This window comes from Coturnix japonica, chromosome 3 (assembly GCF_054131305.1).
Source record: "Coturnix japonica strain WE chromosome 3, WE-NBRP24, whole genome shotgun sequence".
NCBI classification, from domain to species: domain Eukaryota; kingdom Metazoa; phylum Chordata; class Aves; order Galliformes; family Phasianidae; genus Coturnix; species Coturnix japonica.
Window position 1 is genome coordinate 11,190,477 of NC_140665.1, and position 20,662 is coordinate 11,211,138.

The 20,662-nt window shown below is 44.6% G+C and overlaps 1 protein-coding gene across 3 annotated transcripts in view; it reads right to left on the reverse strand.

Annotated features, from left to right (window-relative positions):
* ALK (ALK receptor tyrosine kinase) overlaps positions 1–20,319 on the reverse strand; it is a 257,968-nt gene extending 237,649 nt beyond the window's left edge. For 2 of the 3 annotated variants that reach the window (XM_015856919.3, XM_015856918.3), the window contains exon 1: positions 19,651–20,319. In XM_015856919.3, the coding sequence (XP_015712405.2) occupies positions 19,651–20,236 (586 nt within the window). In that variant the 5' untranslated portion in view covers positions 20,237–20,319. The remainder of the gene's footprint in view (positions 1–19,650) is intronic. The other variant, XM_015856920.3, reaches the window with a different exon arrangement.
* Positions 20,320–20,662: the final 343 nt, after the last annotated feature.

The following is a 20,662-nucleotide window of genomic DNA, read 5'->3' on the forward strand; positions in this document are numbered from 1 at the left end:
ACAATATTACATTAGCTGTTCCATGCTGTATTCATTCAGGAGTTACTACTCGATATCCACAATACATTGCACATATACATTGGCTCAATTACTGTAATTTATTGGCAGCTTTGGAGGGAAATCTTTCTTCCCGAGGCTCATTGCTCAAAAAAAGCTGCATGTACAGATCAACAGTAACTGCTCAAAAGGGAGAGAATCAACTCTAAAGCGAGGTCAATGAACCACTGAACAGATGTTCCAGATAATTGCTAGCAACTTGTCCCACTTTCACGTCATGGCCCTGCCACATCTTCCGTCTTCCTGTTTCAGCTCTGCATTTTAGGACACTTAAACACAGGAGCAGGGAGACTTTCCTAAAGTTAGAATGTAGTAGGAGACTATTTAAATAGAAATCAATGCTCACGCTTCATATATTAACTGACATTTTTATATTTCTGATTACTTTGATTACAAAACCTAGCGCAGAATAAGCAGATGTGCATCTCTTGCTTTATTGCCTTCCCAGGCCCTTGCCCTGTTGCACAGCATCCTTGTGGAACGTGGATGAATTTCTGCAGGAAGATGATGCAGTCACTGTATTTCTCTCTTGTTGGACATAAACAGTACGTGCACCCCTCCCTCATTCTAGAAAAGTACTAATTGACAGGAAATTAACGGCACAGTTCAAGCTTAAATCCAGCCTGGAAAACCTATGAACTGTTGACTTTTGATAGTCGCTGTATGTTTCCACTATTTAATACGAGGCTGAGTGAGAAGTGTAACAGACAACTGTTCCCTCCCCAGAAGCACCAATACTACAGCTTGCACTCTGTACCAAAGTCCAAAGACTGCATGAGCCAGGAGCCATTCAATTCCTTCTCACTCCTCAAAAACAGCCCTATAAAAGCAAGGACGAGATCTCAGAGGCAGAAGCTGGTCTTGCCATTGTGTGCAGCTCCTCCAGAGCAGTCCCTGATTTCAGAGCTCTTGAAATTATGTTTTGTGCTACACGATTAATCACGTAGTAATAACAGTGCAAGGTTAGTGAAACATTTTACACAGTCAGTGAAAGTTTATCACCAGCTTCTTGACTGTTGTTCTTCAGATACAATACGTGCAGCCACTGGTGATCTGGAAACACAGTAAATCTGTTGGAGCTCCGCACAGAGTTTTGTACAATTGATAAGGAAAGGGGAAGATGAGCGGAGTGAATATTGAAAGCAATACAATCCAGATTCACCTACAGCAGTCACGTGGGAGACATAAAACCCTGACGTACAGAACAGCGTTTTTTGTACTGCTCCCAAAGGAAGTAAAAATACAATTTATAAATTACTACAAACAGAAACAAGGTTAAATTCACACTTGCATGTTGTCAGAAAGATTCTCACTGAATGAAGAAAAGCTTATGCAGGAAGAATTTCAGCCAGCTGGAAATACTGCATGTTTATCTTAATTACCAAGATAGTGAGAAAAAAATCACAGAATCACTAAATTCACATGAAGGTTTCCCATACTATATACTATATACTTTAATGTTTCTCACTGATCAAGTGAGTCTTTGACTAGGGGACCTTCCTGATGGAAAAAGCTGAAGGGAGAAATAAAAAAGGAAGCACAAGATAATTTACATAAGTGCATTGCAATTATATCTCCTTAATTATGCATACAGCTGGCTCTATTTTAAGATGCACTACCGCAATGCACACTCAGGCACTAAGGGTATCTGTCACTCCATGTGTCAGGCCCTTAACATTCTCACCCACTTGCTTGAGAATCACTAGTAGCAAATCAGAGCAAGCAGTCAGGCTTGCGGCCACCCGCCATTCATCAGCTTTGTCAGATTACTGCCAGAGCCTCTTCATATTTCTCTCGTGTCAAACCTTTTTGGTACACTTTTCAAAATAACAAGTCAATTTCCTCTTAAGTTACTCCATAAACTTCTCGTTCGCTCCCAAACTAAGCAGCCTTAAAGACAGACACGGATCACACAAATCTAAGCTGTCAGTTAAAGAAAGTAAGTTGAAATAACACACACACATACAAAAGTACTCTGTCTTGTTTACATTAGTATTGATTGAAGATGAGGCGAAGTCAAATTCAACTTTGATCTCCTCTCAAGTAACATTGCTTTACCTATGGAAGTTCAGTATGTACCTATGTAAATAGTAGGAAGAGCTGTTTGTCCAGCTTTCAGAGCACATGGGAACCTTACCTTTGATAGAAAATATTAATCCTACTGCAGCAGTGCTATATAGGTACACTCGGGATTTTTTAGAATAGAATAATTGCCATTGGAAGGGACCTAAAAAGATCATCTAGTCCAACTGCCAATTGCAAGACCACACAGACCACGACCATAAGACAGAAGCACAGCAAATCTAAACATTACTAATGAGAACTGGCTCTTCTATCACTACAGAACTGAAATGAAGCAAAAAACCTGAGGTAGAAACTCTCATTTCTACTAGGCAATCTGACAGATCACTCCAGCACTACCCCAACAGCTCACAAATCTGGTTACATGGATGCCTGTGCAGTCTGCTGTCCTCTGCTCAATTCCTGCAGCTTCCACGTGACAAAATAACGCCCTGTTTAACAAACTTTATCCCCTTTTACCACATGGTTATCCACCTAATTGACCAAGGGAAGACAGTTGATGCAATCCTTTTGGATTTCAGCAATCGTGCTGTTTCTCATAGTACCCTTATGGACAACATATCCAGCATACAGCTAGGAAAAGGCATGATGCAGTGGGTGAGGAACTGTCTGACAGGTTGGGCCCAAAGGGTTATAATAAATCAGGTTGACAGCCAGTGACTAGCGAGTCCCACAGGGCTCCTATTTGGGGATAGTTTTCTTAGACATCACTGATGAGAATGTTAAAGTAAGTTTGCAGACAACACTAAACTGGGAGAATCCTTCAAAGGCAGAGAAATCTCAGCAAATCTGAGGGCTGGGCAGTCACCAACCATGTGAAGTTTAAGAGCATTTTTGATCACTCAAACTGTTAAAGTCATGCACACACCATGTAGGTTGATCAATGCTATGGCATTCACCGTAAGAATTCATTCAATGGCATAAAAACCTAAGAGGGCAGGAAAAACAATACACAGACCTATTAAACACCTGGTTCTAACAGCTACATTTGAAGCAAAGGATATTAACTATTAGAGTTTAGTAGATTATGAAACCACACAAGATCCAGTCAGTCATGTAAATGAGATTGATGAGATGGCTAGGAGACATTCCCCATGTTCTATTAAGGTATTTCATAATGACACTGATAGATGAAACGCTTGGATACCTGGCTCTGTAGGCTATAACGCTGCCAATACTCCAAAATTTATCAAAATGACAATTCAAAGCTATTTGCCTCTAGTTATTATAGACAGGCCAGTTGGATTTTGCACAACTTATCTTAAATGACTAATGAAAGACCCTGGAAAGACAGTCACTATCGCTTTCAAGGTACGCATTACATTGCTCCAAGCTGAACTGTTAGAGACACTCTAGAATGCAAAACACTTTTATTACAGTTGTTGACAAAACATGGGCCCTTGGGAAACATTATAATTGTTAGCAAAAATATAAGCAAGATTTTCCATTCCTGTGAAATGCTTATGTACCTGAAATACACCTTTGAGCAAAACAGAAGAGTTGGTTACAGATGAGGGTTAGAGTAGAGCTGGAAAAGCCTTCAGGACTGAGGTCTCATGGAGTTCTCAGAATGTCAAAACAAAATAGTGATATCTTGCTTGTAAGAAAAAATGAATTCAACAAGTCTCCAGATCAGGACTACAAAAAGGTCACTATTCGAAATTCATTACTCAACAAGATTGTGGCCATATGCAACACAAAAGATACCACTGGAATCCTCTCTTCTACACCTTCTGCACTGTCAAAAAGGCCAACTCTGGGGCTTAGAAGTAATATTTTCCTGAATTCTGTTTTGTTTGTTGTTTTTTTTTTTCTTCTAAAAACAGAGCTAAGGCTCAAGTGTAATTTGGGCACTGGATGATTAATTACACCACTACAAAAGAACACAAAGCTCAGAAGAGCAAAACAGGAGAGTAGAGTTTGTACTTCCACAGCCTGAGCTGACAATGCCCCAATACAATCCTAGGAGACAAAGAGTTGCAGCAGAGCTGGAACCCACCTCTGTGTTCCCAGCAACACTAACAGAACGTAGCTGAAGAGAAATAGCAGTTATGGCTTCTTACAGCATTTATTTGCTATTGGGTTTTTGTTGGTGGTGTTTTGTGTTTGTTAATATACAGAAAAGGATATTTTTCACAAATAAGTTAGTTATCTTCATTGCTCTCTTGAAGCTAATTCCAATAAAAGACACTTTTTGTTTCTTACATGCCTTGTCACTTACCTCTTAGCAGATGTCTGTTCAAAACAACCCAAACTACTTTACTATCAGAAGAAAGCCCTGAGGTCGCTCTTACCTACTTTCCTGCAATGCATAATCTTTAAAATTCATTTCATTTTTTCCATGATAATTTTGTGATCTCTTTTGATGCTGAAAATACTATTTTCTTTTCTTTCCTGGGAGGAACTGCATTTTAATCAGGCTTCCCAGAAAGAGCTTTTGCTGATCTTAATGTGAAAAGAAAATGCAAAGGGAAAAAAAGAACAACAACAACAAAAAAAAAACAACAAAAAAAAAGAAAAAACAGGAAATGTAACTTCAGAACAACAGAGCTCAGAGAAAAATGTTCAGAAGGATGAACACGGAAATACATGATGTCTACAGACTGCTTGGCTTCTACTGCACATCACAGGAACATCTGGAGAGATGCAATTAGAGCACAAACAGCTGCAATGCCCCCGCTTGCTAATCTGAGTAGTTTCATTGTCACCTTGTGCTCCCTCACCAACTGCCACTCGTATCCAGTGACCTGCATTGTATGACTCCGTTCTCAGCCATGCTGTATTGCCATACAAACATTAAACAGCAATAGGGTCACTGATCTATTCACAGAGCAGGATGGTGTCAGTGCCGTGAAGCGCTGTCTCTGAGAGCAAACCAAACACTAGTCCTGTGTGACAAACAGATATCCAAGTCATGCCCTAAGGTACTTAGAGAACTCATGCGTGACTCGGGATTCAATGATCTTGTCAAAAATTTGTCACTCTCCTAATGAGTCCCTTGCTTTGCGTACCACTTTACTCTGCTGATGTGCATGGTGAACAGCCATGTACGCAAAGCATCATAAATCTGAATGCAGTGTTCCAAGCAGCAGAGATGTTCATACTGATGACATTCACTGAAAAGAGAGTTTAATAACAAGTAACAGCAACACACCACAGCTCAAGCTGCCCTAAAGAAGCCGGACCAAAACTGACATGGGAACTGCAAAGGCAAACTCATTGGAGCTTTTGGTGTGGTAGAAAGCAGATCTCCACCTCCTGAGACAAACACTAACAGCCTAGATGTTTACACTCCATATACCTCCACCTGGTAGAAAGCAAATCCATGATCTCCAGGTACCTCTCAGCTGATGATCCATTACATACAGTTTCAGTTGGGGCAGAAGAGACTCATAGGAGCGAAGAGGAAAAGCACAGGTCACAGCTGACAGTGCAACCTATCGCTGCCCATCGCTGACTCGACAGATACACCAAACTGGTTTGGAATGTATGCCACTACCCCAGTTATCAGCCCTAACCAGAAATCATATGAGATCCCTGCAAGATCTCTTTGTTCTTACAAAGAGAACTAAGCAAAGTGTTCAAATACAGACTAAAGAACAAACGTTAGGTCAGAGTTTCTTATCTTCCTGGCAGTATCAGAGATACTCCCACATGACACATCAGAACACAACCTATTCAGTGTTAACAACCTTGGGAGACAGCCAAATTCACTTCTAATTCCCTCCCATTTCAGTAAGACAGCAAGATTCACTGATGTTGTCACTTTGCTGAAAAGAGTATAATCATGCAAGGCTCTGGAACTGCTTACAAAACAACTTCTCAACACACTTAAATACAGCAATTTGTTATTTTATTGAGTGGCAGTCTGACCTGTTTTTGATGAAATAGCTCAACTTGAGCTTAAGGTTATCAGAGTATTAAAAATGCATTTCAAGGAATACTGTTAACAGATGGAATCTTATTTTTTTAATGCATTACTAAATGCATATTTAAAAGAAAACAACAACAACAACACAAAAATACACGTGAAAACTGTAGAAAAGCAGAGTTCCTCACTGCAAAGACACCAGCTAAAAAACCCAATAACTCTTCACTTCATGGACATTCGTGGCCGTGTCTGAAACACTGAAGCTGCCCTTATCTCTCTCCATTCTGAAGCGTAAAGATGCCTGATTCATTTTCCATTTAGCCAGCAAAAAACTTGGCAAGACAGTAGTTTATCGCCGTGCTGTGAGCCTCCCTTAGCTCTGTCACAACTCTAATGCTACTCAGAGAAACAGCAGCGCTCTGCTTTTATGGAGCGCCTCTGAGAGAAGAGTTACATGTTCAGAAAAGCAATATAAAATACAGGACTTGGGAAGAAACCTTAGGAGAAAAACACATCAGGGAAGATCTGTATGGGCCCAATCACAGAATCATGAGCTGGATCACATATCCTGAGCTGGAAGGGACCCACAAGGATTACTCAACTCAGCCTAACCCTGGGTTCCACACAGCACCTCCTTGTTCTTAGGCAGAGCTGAAATTCCCTATTTGTGACCCTAGCAATCTTAAGAACAATAACGGACACTACAGTGAGACAAGAGACACCTGTGCTTTACCCAGGGGAAAACAGCAGAGCTTCCAGCCCTTGCAGGATTCTGTCCTAAAGATGCCCTAATCACTCCAGCATAAGGAAAACATCCATAAGAATTTGGAAGCAGGATTTAGTCAAGCAGTGACCACAGGTAAGTGATGAAGCTCTAGATAAAAAGCCACATTCCCAAAGCTAACTTGAAAGCCAGGCTTTCACTGCTGGCCCAGGGACATGCCTGAAGCAGCTCAAAGCTCACTGTATAAAAGTTTTTCTTCTTAAAGCCAACAAACAAAGTGCAAAGTCTGGCACTCTCACTATCAACATGAGCTGAGGGATGAAAGAATGGAGTACAGCCCTACCAGAATGGACTTGGGAGTACTGCTGGATGACAATCTAGACATGAGTCAGTATTGTGTCCTCACAGCCTGGAAAGACACATGTATCCTAGGCCACATCCAAAGCAGTGTGGCCACCAATGTGAGGGAGGTGATCCTGCCCCTCTGCTCTGTGATGAGACCTCACCTGAACTACCATGTCCAGATGTGGAGTCCTCAGTACATGAGAGAAATGAACCTGCTAGAGTGCATCCAGAGGAGGGACACAAGTATGATCCCAGGGATGGAACACCTCCCTATTAAGCCAGGCTAAGAGAGCTGGAGCTGTTCATACTAGACAAGAGAAGACTCTGAGAAGACCTGAGAATGGCCTTCCAGAATCTAAAGGGATAGCAGAAGGCAGCACTCTTTAGCAGGGTCTGTTGTGAGAGGACGGGGGAAATGGCTTCAAACTATAAGAGGTGGATGCCTCACCTTTGGAGACATTCAAGGTCAGGCTGGATGGGGCTCTGAGCACCTGATGGAGCTGTTCATTGCACTGGACTAGATGGCCTTTAAGATTCCCTTCCAACTCCAACGATTCTATGATTTCCACACTTTTCAGTGACAAAAGGTTACTGGAAATAATGTCAGTATCAGATACTTCGAACTTTTACCGTGAGGCATAAAAGGGTAAATTTACTGACCTTTTTAGATTGAGGTCTGGAATACCATGTAAAACTATCAAGAAGGCATGACTGCAGCAGCACAGTCAGGGTAGGAAAGGGGAAGGGTGCTTAACCTCAGCCAGGAGATACAAATGGTCTGTTTGCACTGTGCGGCACCTTGGGACAAACTGAACATAATTTTATATTAAGTAAAGGTAAGAAAAATTTGAGACTAAAGTCTTCAGAGAGATAGCACTTAATGAACAGAGGATATAAAGTTTTTAGAAGGTGATTATCAGAACTTTCCATTTCTTTTAATTTAGGCATATTGTGATAAGACAGACAAGTACTTTCCTCCTGGGCTCTGGAGAGCTGATGTTTTTTACTTTGCATTCACTAGGATGCTTTAGTCCTTCATTCCCCTTATTGGGATGATACCTCTCTTGCCTTCATTCAACTCAGAACCCAGACAGAGGATGCCACAAGCTGAGAGCTGGCTACAGCAGCAAGTGTTTAACTGCTAACACCCATAAGCAACAGTGGCCCAAAGGGATGACCTTTAAGGTCCCTTCCAACCTCGCCCATTCTGTGACTCTATAGGATGACGGTCATTGCTTTCTCCACAGAATGCTACACTTCAATGCAAAGTAATGTACTGCCTTCAGTTACACTAATGCAACCCTCTGTAATTTCTTTCTCCCAGCATTTCAGTCAGTGTCCCAGTGACTCATCTACTCACCAGCTGCACATCTGCTTGACAAATTTTAGAGATCTTCCTTATGCACTATGTCCTGAATGTCTTTCCAGGGTATCATGCTTCAGCTCTTTACCATTTAGAGGATATTGCTCTATTTATTCACAGCTTCATGGTCCTCTTAATGTTTATCTACCAGCCATATTTCAAGCCACTGTAGTTACAGATAAGGCATTCTGCATCTGATTACCGGCCCAGTTATTACTTGTTTTGTCCTCTATATTTAGATGTATTTTGCATGTTTGCTGGCTTCATTTCCACACACTATTATCCTTGTCAGAGAAAGATCATAGAAGTGGCAGGTGTAACAATGATCCTGTGGCCAGTTCCAGTAACAGTTTACCAACTCTGCTTCACAGTCATACCCCGTTAGTCGTGATACTCGATTACTGACTGCTTGCAGCCTACAGTGAGCTGGAAATGAAAAACAAGCTTTGTGTGTGTGGGGCGGGGGGGGGGAAGGGGGGGGGGCTATTATCACCTATCCTAACACTGATCCATTTGTTCTCTTTTAAGCTTGACGCTATTTCCAGAAGTAAATACAAGTATAAAGGTGTATTTTATTATTAATTAAAGAGGGACCTAGCTTCTAACTACCTTTAATTTGCATAGTTTGCCTAAGGTCATGAGCTTTTGCCCTTGCAGGAACATTTGGCCAGATAAGATCCAAGGAGGCTCTCACTGCCTTCGGTCTTATACCAAACAGTCAGTAAGGCACTTAAAATAATTTTATTTTGGTTATAAAATAAATCCTACAGTGCTCAAGCTCATCTATATTCTACTCTAGACTCATCCTGTCTCTCCTTATTTGCTTGCATTTCTTACATCAAAAGAAATTTCAAGGTTTCCTTTGACATCCCTACGACCAGCTTGACAGGCAGTCCCTTAGATAATCTGATCCCCTGGTGTACAGGTGTGGGTTCCTGTGGCAGAATTGGGAATTACAATGCATTTGTTTCATGGCTATTCTGTTATCTAGGAAGAGGCTCTAGCATAACCGCCTGCAGAGGAAACCTGACTGCCCAGCTCCTTAAGACTCTATCCAGTGTGTCATTGTCTGTTTTCAAGCCTGAGCTGTGTCTTTCATTATACTAAAGGTCTCCCTTCCTATTAATCTTGTTTAGCTGCTCTCCTCTCCAAGCTCTGCTGCCCACAATTTGCGATTCCTTATTGTTGAGCATCCATCACACATAAAATTGTTTCTAAGCACCCCGTTACTCATATATTTAGGGATGTCAAAGAAAGGCCTCCATGTAGCTCCCAAAGCAGTTTAGAATTCCCTTCTGCTTTCCCATCAAAGAGGCAAAAAGGACACAAACAGAATCTTATTTGAACTTAGCAGGAAGGAAGATTTCCTTACATAGAAGGTTATAAGGAGGAGCAAGGCAAATAAAAGCAACAATGAAGCACAGTACATTCACAGTGTATGATGCATTAACTGACATCACAAAGCTCAACTGAGCAAGAATCTGAGTCCTCCAGGTGACTTTTTCAGTGCCAGTACAACAGAACAACTTAACCCTGTATGGGAACTAACACAAGTTTCCCTTCTGTCGTACTGTAATTTATATTACATAACCCAATGGCATTTCAGAACTTAAGCTATTAGAGATGCCTTCTGCTCAACATGGTCATCGGTTTGGGTCTGGGACCATCTCTATAAACAGTCATGACATACAGCTGCATCCTGAGAAGATCTGGTAAACTTCTGGAAAACAAATGAAACAACTCGCCGAACTCGTTAATATGGGATACCTAAAGAATTTTCATCCACAACTTCCATAAGTCTCAGAGGAAGTTGCGTAGCTCTTCTTTAAACAGCAGATCTGAAAAAGCTGCACTTCACACACATATGAAAAGGAGGATCAATTGATTTCCAGGGTCTATCTATTAATGGATTCCCTTTCCCAGCACAGGATTGCTGTACTCACTCATTTACTCATTCATTCATCACATCTCTGCAGCTGCGCAAACAGAGTCTGTAAACAAAATCTTTTCACCAGCAAACTCCCACTGTGCTGGCAATATTAAGTGGTGAGCACACAAACACCCTGCAGAGAAGCAGAGTTCATTGATATTTCTTTTCCCTCTTTTCATATAGTTGACGCTGCTTTACAATTGACGTTAAAAAAAAAAGTAATAAACTTCAATATATTAAGTCTCCATACAGACTGGTTGCTGAAGGCTTAATATCGACCATAATTATTATCCATAAAATGTTATTGAATCAAATCTTAAAACTTAACACTGCCTTGTTTCAGGAGATAAAGCTCAGTATACGGCTGGCAAAGCAGAGAAAGAAAGTTGATCAAAAGCTGTGTTTCATGTGGTTTCAGACTCTAAGTACAAAAGGGACCGGGCACTTCAATGTCATCCAAAATCCGATGAGCTGGATTTTGTCTCCTTTACAGAACCTAGTGGCACAAACAGATATTCAGGAGATGTTCTTATTTGAGAACATGATACAACCGCCCAGATGGAAGACACAGCTCTTGAGTTGAGGACTGGTGAACATTGCTCCTTGGAGATGCTGGGACACATCTCAGATTGTAATCTGTAATTAGCAGTCAAACCACCTCAACACTGAGGGGCTCCTCTAAACTGCAGCCTCCCTCCATTTATCTGAGCCCTTGTGCTCTGTGCACAGCACCTTGATCAGCTCCAAACAGTCACTTGCCTTTCCAGCTCACATGCTAATGCACGAGCTCCCCATCTGCAAAGCAGTTCCCTGGCCAGAATGCATCAGGCAGCTGCTTAATGGAGCACTTGGGCTGCCCTAACGCTTACAGCTGATTAAGACTGATATTCTCCCTGCCCACAAACATTTTATTTGACTTTTTGCAATCAGAATATCATCAATAATCCAGTTATCTTCTTCCTTTTTTTGTACACAACTGCAAGAATCTCATCTCTCCAAACATATGATAAGAGGAACACAATGACAAGAGAGCAGGGAAGAAGCAAAGTGGCCCAATGTATGCCCTCCTCTACCAAAAAGCCATCGTGCTTCCCAGCAAGAGCTCCTGAGTAAAGCAAGCTTCATCTCCTCCCTTCCTTGGTTGCTAAACTAAATAACCATTACATGGGCACCTCATTGCCCTGCTAGCTGAGATATCACCCAAGTGAACCTCTAGTGCTTTACAAACGAAGAGAAGATCTGACTTCAGGGCCAAAACTCAGGCCAGCTTTGACTACAGATCCACTCTCCATCCCTGTAATGCACATATTTAGCAAGGTAACCATTAGATTAGGAATGCTTTATGAAATAGTTCAATTTTTCAAAAATATAGCAAATACTCCAAGGAAACCACACGGAAGGGTAATAGAAAATACATACAGGGAAACCTATCTTGAAATGTCTACATAAAGAGAAGCCAAGGAATTATTTTCTTAAAGACCTTATTAACCTTTTGCTGATGAAAGGAGATCACTGATCGAAGGCTAGATGAGGTCAATGCAGTAATTATACTTTGAGGCCTCTTCAAACAAGCCACTAGCATGATGTAAAACAAAAAGAAGTTGATAAAACAAATTGTTATTTAAACCAAGTCTTTTAGAAGAATTATTAAGCTATAATAACTATTCTGGCCTCCTCTTCACTCTTGAAAAGTAATTCCTTCTCATTAGCTTCGAGTTTAATTAGCGTCAATAATGATTTGTCCCTCAGAAATAAGCCCTGCATCATGCTCCCTAATGCTGACACACACTGTCCTACAAGTGGAAAGGCCAGAGGGCAATTTCTGAAGGCAGGGAGCTACTCAGCAGATCAAGGAAGCTCTCAAAAAATCATTTAAAAACAACAACAGAATGAAACAAAAACCCACAACCCAATAAATTTATTTGAAAGACAAATGTTGCAAACAGTTCGAAGCAAAGAAGATTCCAAGTAGCTCTGCCAATAATTGCTGCAGCATTTCCAGTAAGACACTCGGCTCTAATTTCTTGCTCTTTCTCGGCCTTTTGTGGGAAGCAGAAAGGAGCAGCACTATTTGGTACATTCCAAATGAGAAAATTGCATTCAACACTTGCATTCTAACATAATCAAATACTGCTTTTTCCACCTTTGGCTTCTGCGGTCTCTCTGTAAAATAAATATAATAATGCTTTGAGATGTCAATAGGGTGATAAGGCTTAAGGAATTTTGAGAAGATGAAAGGGGCTATAAATAGCCCAGACATTCTGATGCATCTGAGATAGCTTGGTACTTAAAGAGCCAGTAGAAACAGCATGAGAATGCCAGCGTGCATCCTGAAACTAGAAGTCTGTCGCATCTTGTAGAGCTCTATGGTTTCCAACAGGTGAAATCACAGGTATTCAGCAGCGTATCACAGGCACTACAAAGACTGCACTCAAAAGCTCACGCAAGCTTTCAAAAACCAGCTAGAAAGAAATCTCCAATGACATAAAAGTCCAGGAAAGAGCATGATGTGAAAATATAAACCCTTCCAAAACGCCTATTGAGGCACATCACTGAGTATGTATATAGATGGGTATTACCTCTTCCTAACAGACATCAAAATATACATGTACAAGTTGCCAAACACAACCATGTCATTCCCCACACTCACCACCAAGTGTCTGTCTTTTCTTCACCTGATAATCTCACCACGGAGCCATCATCTCTCCCTTGACCCAGCTCATAACTCAGAGAAAGAGCTGCGGTTTTCTTTCAAGACATTGTTTTATAAGACAGGAGACTGGAAAGAGCTGCTTGTAAGAAGATGGTGAGAAGGCTGAAAGAAAGAGCCCACACATCTTCCTTTACAGTGCAAAAGCATTGTCATTTGAAGTTTCAGAAGCTGGCTTTCCCTTAGCAGGAAGGAAATAGCAGCACTATGATTAGCTCTGCAGATGTGGAAGTAAATCAATACGGCAGGTTGTTGTAGTTTTCCCTCAGAAATCTCAAGAGTTCAAACTGTTTCTTACTGCCTTTACAGAAGTTTTTAGAAAGTAAGAGTAACCTGTGAAAAATGGCATCTTCCACCCAATGGAGTGTAGAAGCCTTGTAGAAATACTACCCTTGTTACGCAAAGCGTGTGCCACAGAATGATGGAATTGGCATGATTTTCATGTTAAAGCTCTCTGCTGGCTCCAATTCCTTGTGAGATGCTCTCTTCCTCCACGCTCACTCACTGCCATATTCACCACTGGCAGACCCAATACTGCACGACAGTAAAATCAGCATTAAAGAGTCAGAGCAGAACCCGAATCCTGCAGCTACTCTACAGCTCTTTGTACTAAATACTAAAGGTTGGTGGCAAAAGTAAAAATAAATGCAAAATACCAACTGATAGAATATTCTCACACTGTAGGGATCACTTTGTGTTCAGCACCTATTTTTCCATGCTTGCTCCTATCTTTGTGTAACAACATACCATCTTCTTTAGAATGTCTGTTGGTAGAAAGAAGCCTGGAGTCTGCGTAGCAAGTTACCAGCTCTACCTGCAGGATCCTTTCAGCCTAGAGAAGAGAAGGTTGCGGGGTGACCTCATTGCAGCCTTTCAATACCTGAAGGGAACTTACTCCCAGGAGGGGAGTAAACTCTTTGAAAGGGCTGACAATAGCAGGACACGGGGAAATGGTTTTAAGTTAAAAGAGGGAAAATTCAGGTTGGATGTTAGGGGGAAGTTCTTCATTAAGAGAGCGGTCAGGCCCTGGAACAGGCTGCCCAGTGAGGTTGTGGATGCCCCGTCCTTGGAGGTGTTCAAGACCAGGTTGGATGGGGCCCTGGGCAACCTGATCTAGTAAAGGTGTATGTTTGGTGGCCCTGCCAGGCAGGGGGGTTGGAACTACATGATCCTTGAGGTCCCTTCCAACATTCTGTGATCCAGATAGAACAATTCAACCACGTGTCACATCCTACAGGAGGGACAAATGAAGATGATTCTCTGTCGCTAACACTGACATAGTTTATAGCTTCTGAGAGCAGAGATATCTACGTCCTATCTGTGTTGTCACAGTGTATTTCTGAGTAGCCACGCTAAGCAGTATAGTGACAACCAAGAAACTACTCGGCTGCCTCAGTCATAAATCAGAGCACCCATGTAAATTAGACTTTAGTCTCAGAATGTGTTTCTTGCCTAAATATTTAAACACATAAATAACTTCCAGCAATTCCGGCTTGTCATTTTAAGCTTTCTGACATTCATTGTTCAGAGGAAAAGAAAGGTCAGACTTATCAAATCTGCATTTATGCTTCCATGACATTTTTCTCCGACCAAGTTTTTTTTGAGTTAGAGGAGCAAGACAAATGTGGCACATTTCAGAACAGACCTTTCTTGGCTCAGCACTGCAGCCCTGCTGAGCAGCTCCTCGGCAAACAGCTGCTATGGCTCAGAGGGCAGAAAGAGATGTGGAAGGAAGGCAACTTGGACTGTTTGCTGCTAGACGTATCCCTCATCAATGCCCCTCGTCTCTCTGCTCCAGGTTTTGGGTAGCCCAAGCAGATACTTGTGAAGTGTCCAGGTATACTGCTTAACCTGATTGCTGCGCTCCTTTGGGTGTTCGTTTATGGATCTTTTACCAAATAAACTTACAAATAGAAATATCTATAAGAATAACGTGTTATGCCTAAGAGCAAATGAAATTTGCAGATTAAAAAAAGACCTAGAAATCCCAGCCATATTGTGCCATAATCTCCACTCCCACTGAAGAGGGCAGCACCACACAACTCCCAACAGAACCATATGGTACTGCAATCACAAAACGTTTTCCATGAAATACTTAAAGGACTCAGCAGCATCACTAACATCATCGGCCAACTCATCGCTGACAAATGTGCAAAGCCCTGAGTGATTTGTGGGCAGCGGGTACGCAGCGAACAAGGCCCCATCATTAAGTGAATCATGTGCTGTGAGTTTGCTCTGGCATTGATGGTGTAGGTGCGTGCCTTGGCCAGGACAGCACAGAGATTTGGGACTGTCCTGCCCACCAGCCCAGCCAAACCCAGCGCTATTGGCTTCCTTCCTCTTCAGAAGGCATCGTCATTTGTAGACCTAGGTGTCCTAACACCTAGAACAACCCAAGCGTAGAAGGAAACCTCAGTTTGCACTAATGTATGTCTAAGAAAGGCATAAAACTCCAGCAGAACAGACGAAAACTACTTGGACTAAAATGGGAGCCATTCAGAAGCCCTACTGCAGTGATTCAGACTTATTCCCTGAGTTCTGATTTACTAGAAGAGGAAGATCACATCTCACATCCCAGATCCAATCCCTTGGCTGTATATGACAGAACGATGGAGAACAACTGGAAAGTGTCTGAAGCTTTTTACAGCCTTCCATTGCACCATGAAGAGCTCCAAACTTTGTTCTTTGGAAACAAAAAAACACCAAAGCAACAAAAAGCAAAGAAAAATACAACAAGCCCCCGATCAAATGTTACTACCTCAGAAATATGTGGAAAACACCGGGGACTTCACTACAGTCAGCTTTCAGCTCCCAGCTCTGATTTTCATTTCCAAAACGCTGGCTTTCAAAAACATGTTTTCCTCTGCTCTGAAGTTCTTTCTAAGCTCACGTAAGAAATTCCTCCTGCAGATGAGCTCAGGTGCGCAGCAGCGCTACCTTAAAGACACAAAGCCAAATTGTCTCAGTGTTGGAATAGTGGCGGTATGCAATGAATGCAGTTTCGGGGAGAGTATATGTGGCAAGTTAATAAAATTAGAGATGAAGGCCACTGTGCAGCAGTAATATTTCCCCTAACCAGAGGATAAGAAGTTATCCATGGCTACTGAAGAAACAAAACTGGAATGTTAAATCTAATTCATGAATTAAAGTACACTGACCCTTAGAGGGAGGAATGACTCATTTTCATCCCCATATGCCCCTTTTTAAGGCATGCTTCCCGCCTTTGCATACGTAAGCAGCAATATGTTCTCATGGAAAGTTATCTTACGGGCATTTCAGCTTATTAAACTTCCTGTGTAAACTTAAAGATGTATTTAGCAACACTGGTGGTCCAGGTACCCTACAGTAAGAGATTTGGTTACCTGTGGCATTAACATGATGAAATACAAATGCCTCTGCAGGGCCAGCACAGATGGGCTCTGCGTCCCTATGGAGCCCAAGCAAGTGTGGAGCAATCAGGCACTGAGATCATCTGCAGGACAGCAGTGCACAAATTCCTGTGAACTCAATGGCTTGACTGTTAAACAACAGCACCCCAGTAAGAACAACTTTCACTAACTGTGTTTGGTCACACGCTGAGACAAATTGCTTCACACCCCAAACACTATTAAAAAGGGAAGGGCTTCACTTCAGTGCAATACCTCTCAGCCAGCATCAGAGCGCTAAACAGAATACAGCGTTATTCACAGGACTCTTCTGTAACCTTAAACTCAATGGGAATTGAATTCGGCTCCTTGCAGGTTTTTCCTCATCCTGAGGTACGATTCAATCTCCATTCCCAGGGAGGATCATTTTGTGCAAGTAATTAAGCAAGGTAATTACATTCCTTTTTTTCCTGGGAAGTGCTGCAATCCTGGGCATCTCCAACGCTTTTTGGGAAGAGAAAGGAAAAAGAAACAACAAAAAACCCCACTTAGTGTGTCAACATCAGTAAAGCCTCTTTACACTGTTGATGGGAGGATTGTGTTGTTTGAAATCCATTTCCAATTAGCTTAAGCAATGTAAGAAAGGCTCAGTTGCCTTAGGAAGGGCTTTAGTTAAACCCTGATCAAATTAGCTGCAATGGTGATAATAATTGCTGGAATCTGCACACTTCTGGGCTGGTGGATGCAGCTCGTGCTGCTATCACTGTGTCAGCACATCCTGCTGTCAGCAGGGCTACGTGGTGCAAATTTCAGGCTGGCTGTGATGTGTGCTGGTGTTCGTAAAGGCAGCACCTTCACAATGCAAAAAGAATGGGTGCTTAACATCCCCAACTCCACGCTAAAACGCTACGAGCAAAGCCATGCCGTGGTATAAATACACCACGGCTTAATTACAGGCAAAGCAGACAGAATTTAACAGCAATGTCACACCTCACGAACATCAGTGGAAACTGGAATTGTTACAGGAGGTCAGGAACAGCTGCTAGGAGAAGGTACTGCTGTGAAATAGGTAGCCGAGCTCTGCATTCCTTCTGCTCCTCCTATTCCTGCATCCCTGCAATGGACTCTGCAAGGCTGTATTGCAGTAAAAGCAGCAGAGCCTTCCCTTCAGCGTGATTTCACTGGGCAGAGCCAACTGCTGCTCATCCTTCAGCAAAAACATGGATTTCTCAGCAGCGAGGACAACACCCAGAGCCTGACAAACTTTGCTTAAGGCTTCGTGCAGCACTCACGGCATCACAGCACCTGTTCATTCACGAGGATATCCTTCACCCAGGTTAAAAACCACACCTTCATCCTCAAAGACGACAGCTGCTGCATGCCCTGCAGCTCCCTCACCGCTAAAGGCACCAGAGCTGAACTAGCATTAAAAGCTAAGGCTGCATCTCCGCTGCCAAAGGAGATCCTTGAAGCAAAGGAACTGATGCTCATAAAGAATTTCCAAAGAGAAAAAGAGCAGGTGTGGTAGGTTTGGACATCTTTAATATTATTTTAAGACTGTGTTTCCATACAGACACCTTACAGCAGGTGATCTCTCTGCCTCACCTCTGCCAACACTGGCCCAGGGATCTCACTTTATCCCCAAGCATAAAACTGATTCACATAGAAACCGTTCTGATGGTCTGCTTTGATTTTAGCTGCAGGTAGCAAGGAATGAGATGAGTTCCATTGGCAATTACTCACATTGCTGGCCCAGCTTTACAGATGAACTCTGGATTTTAAAAAAGTAATAATAAGTTGCACCAACTTTGCACTCAAAGCCCAGAACTGACTTCTCTCACCACATGCAAACGTGCCTAGGTTTGTTCTGTGGTCCATTCAGTGGCTACTCAGGGACACACCACCAGCTTCATAGAAGCTCCCAAACGGAGCTCACGGTGACAAGTTCTTCGATCCTGCAGCCCCTTGCTATTACAGCCTTGGTATGACAGACTGAACCAGAGCTTGTGCGAAAGGTACCAGGAACGAGCAGGATGGAAACCTCTCCTTATGTGGCACAAGTTACAGATTGGATTTGAGGATTTACATTGGATCAAGGAGCTACCCCCTACCCCGACTTCACATCCCTACCATCCAGGACCAAAAATATGAGACAGGGTCTCTTCAGAGAGATGCCAATGCCATGCGAACCCCCTCTGATACACGGCTTCTCTCTGATACAGCCCACCACGTCCCATGTACGGCATTAAAAGGGACAGGAATCAACTCGGTGCCAGCTCACTGTGGCTGAACCTGACCGACAGCTCAACACTTGATTGCCGTCCACGCACAGCAGGGTGGGGGAGAAAACTGAAAAGCTCAGCCACTGACGGGTTGAGATAACGACAGCTTAGTAACAACGAAACAATGATTGAAAATAGCAAGGAATACACCGAACGAGTGATGCACAGCACAATTGCTCACCAGCAGCCAACCGATGCCCAGCCAGTCCCTGAGCAGCAGCAGCCCCCCAGCGTTACCCCGCGGTTATTGCTCAGCGTCACACCACAAGGTAAGGACATCCCTGGGACCGGCACTAGTGAGCTGTGCTGGTGTTATCCCCTCCCGGCTCCCCGTGCTCCCCAGCCCCTGCCCTGCAGGGCAGCACGACAAACTGGGAAGTCCTCGGCTCTATGCAGCGCTGCTCAGCAATCACTGAAACATCCGTGTGTTGCGTTATTCTCATCCTACCTCCAAAGCACGGCACCGTCCCAGCTACTAGCAAGAAAATTAACTCTCTCCCAGCTGGAAGAAAAAAAAAAGAAGCTGGGAGAAAAGCGCTTTCTCTCACGTTTGCCTGTCACACATCGTACGTTTAGAGAAGGGCCATAACGCTGATAGCAATGCCCAATAGCATTCGTGTGTCACTCTGACCGTCAGACCGAGCTCCGGAACGCTTCCGCACATAACCTTGGGAATCCCTCGCAGCCCATTAAGAACACACCCTAAAAAAGGATGGGGAGGGTCGGACAGCCCGACCTCGCTCTCCTGAGGCTAACGACACTTCCACCTTCGGGTCTCGTTTGCGGCCGCCTGGCGCACCGCCCGCACCGCACACAACCCCCTCGGCGCTCCCTAAGCATCCCTCCTGGCTCCCCCAGCCCGTGGCTACGTTGGGAGGCGAGGACGAGCTGGCAGCGCCCGGCATGCAGCGCCCGGCTCACCTGCCGCCGAGACGTGGAGGAGGAGGCGCGGGCGAGCGGCTCTGATGGCCGCCGAGAGCCCTCTCTCGCCGCCCGGAACGGCTCCGCGGCGCTCGGGCATCACCCGCACCCGCAGCCGCCCGTCTCCGGCGCGGAGCCAGCCGGCGAACGGCTCGCTGAGGTCGAACTCCAGGCTCGGCCCGGCGTCGCAGCCGTCCCGCACGCTGCCCTCGCCCACCTCCAGCACCAGCTGCTTGGCGCGCCGCAGCCGCCGCCCGCCCGCGGAGGGGCCGACGGGGAGGACGAGCGGAGCGGCCGGCGGCGGCCGGGAGGGCGCAACTCGGGCGGAGCGGAGCAGGGGAGCGCAGTCCAGCAGCAGGCGGCACGTCGCCGAGGAGGAGCGGCCCGGCGGCACCAGCAGCAGGTCCCGCACGTAGGAGCGGAACAGCGAGGGCACGACGAAGTCCACCGCCAGACTCCTCCTCTGCAGCCGCGACAAGCCGGGGCCGTCCCGCGGCACCGCCAACACTGGGGCCAGGCTGAGGGCGAGGCAGGCGGCGGCCAGGAGCCGGGCGGACAGTCGGGCGGACAGCCGGCTCCCCGCCATCGCCCGCCCGGCAGCGCCGGTCCCGCTGCTGTGCGGGCTTTGCCGGCTCCAACTACCCGCCACAACGCGGGCATTACCCGCACAGCGCTGACATCACGCTCCAGCCCGCCCGCCAGCAGCCAATGGACGCTCGGGCAAATAAACGGGGCGGGGACGGGGGGGCGGAGGCGCGACCGGAGCCCATTGATAGAAAATGTTCGGGCGGGAGGCAGCCACACGGGACCGAGCCGAGCCGAGCCGAGCCGAGCCGAGCCGAGCCGAGCCGAGCCGAGCCCAGCCGAGCCGAGCCGAGCCCAGCCCAGCCCAGCCCCGCGTGGGCCTCAACCCGCGGGTGACGGTGGGAGGCGTTTTTACCCACGCAGTGATGGTAGCGCTGCCCGTTTGTCTCCCTTCCCTCTTTGCTCCCATCCTTCCTGCCTTCCCTCC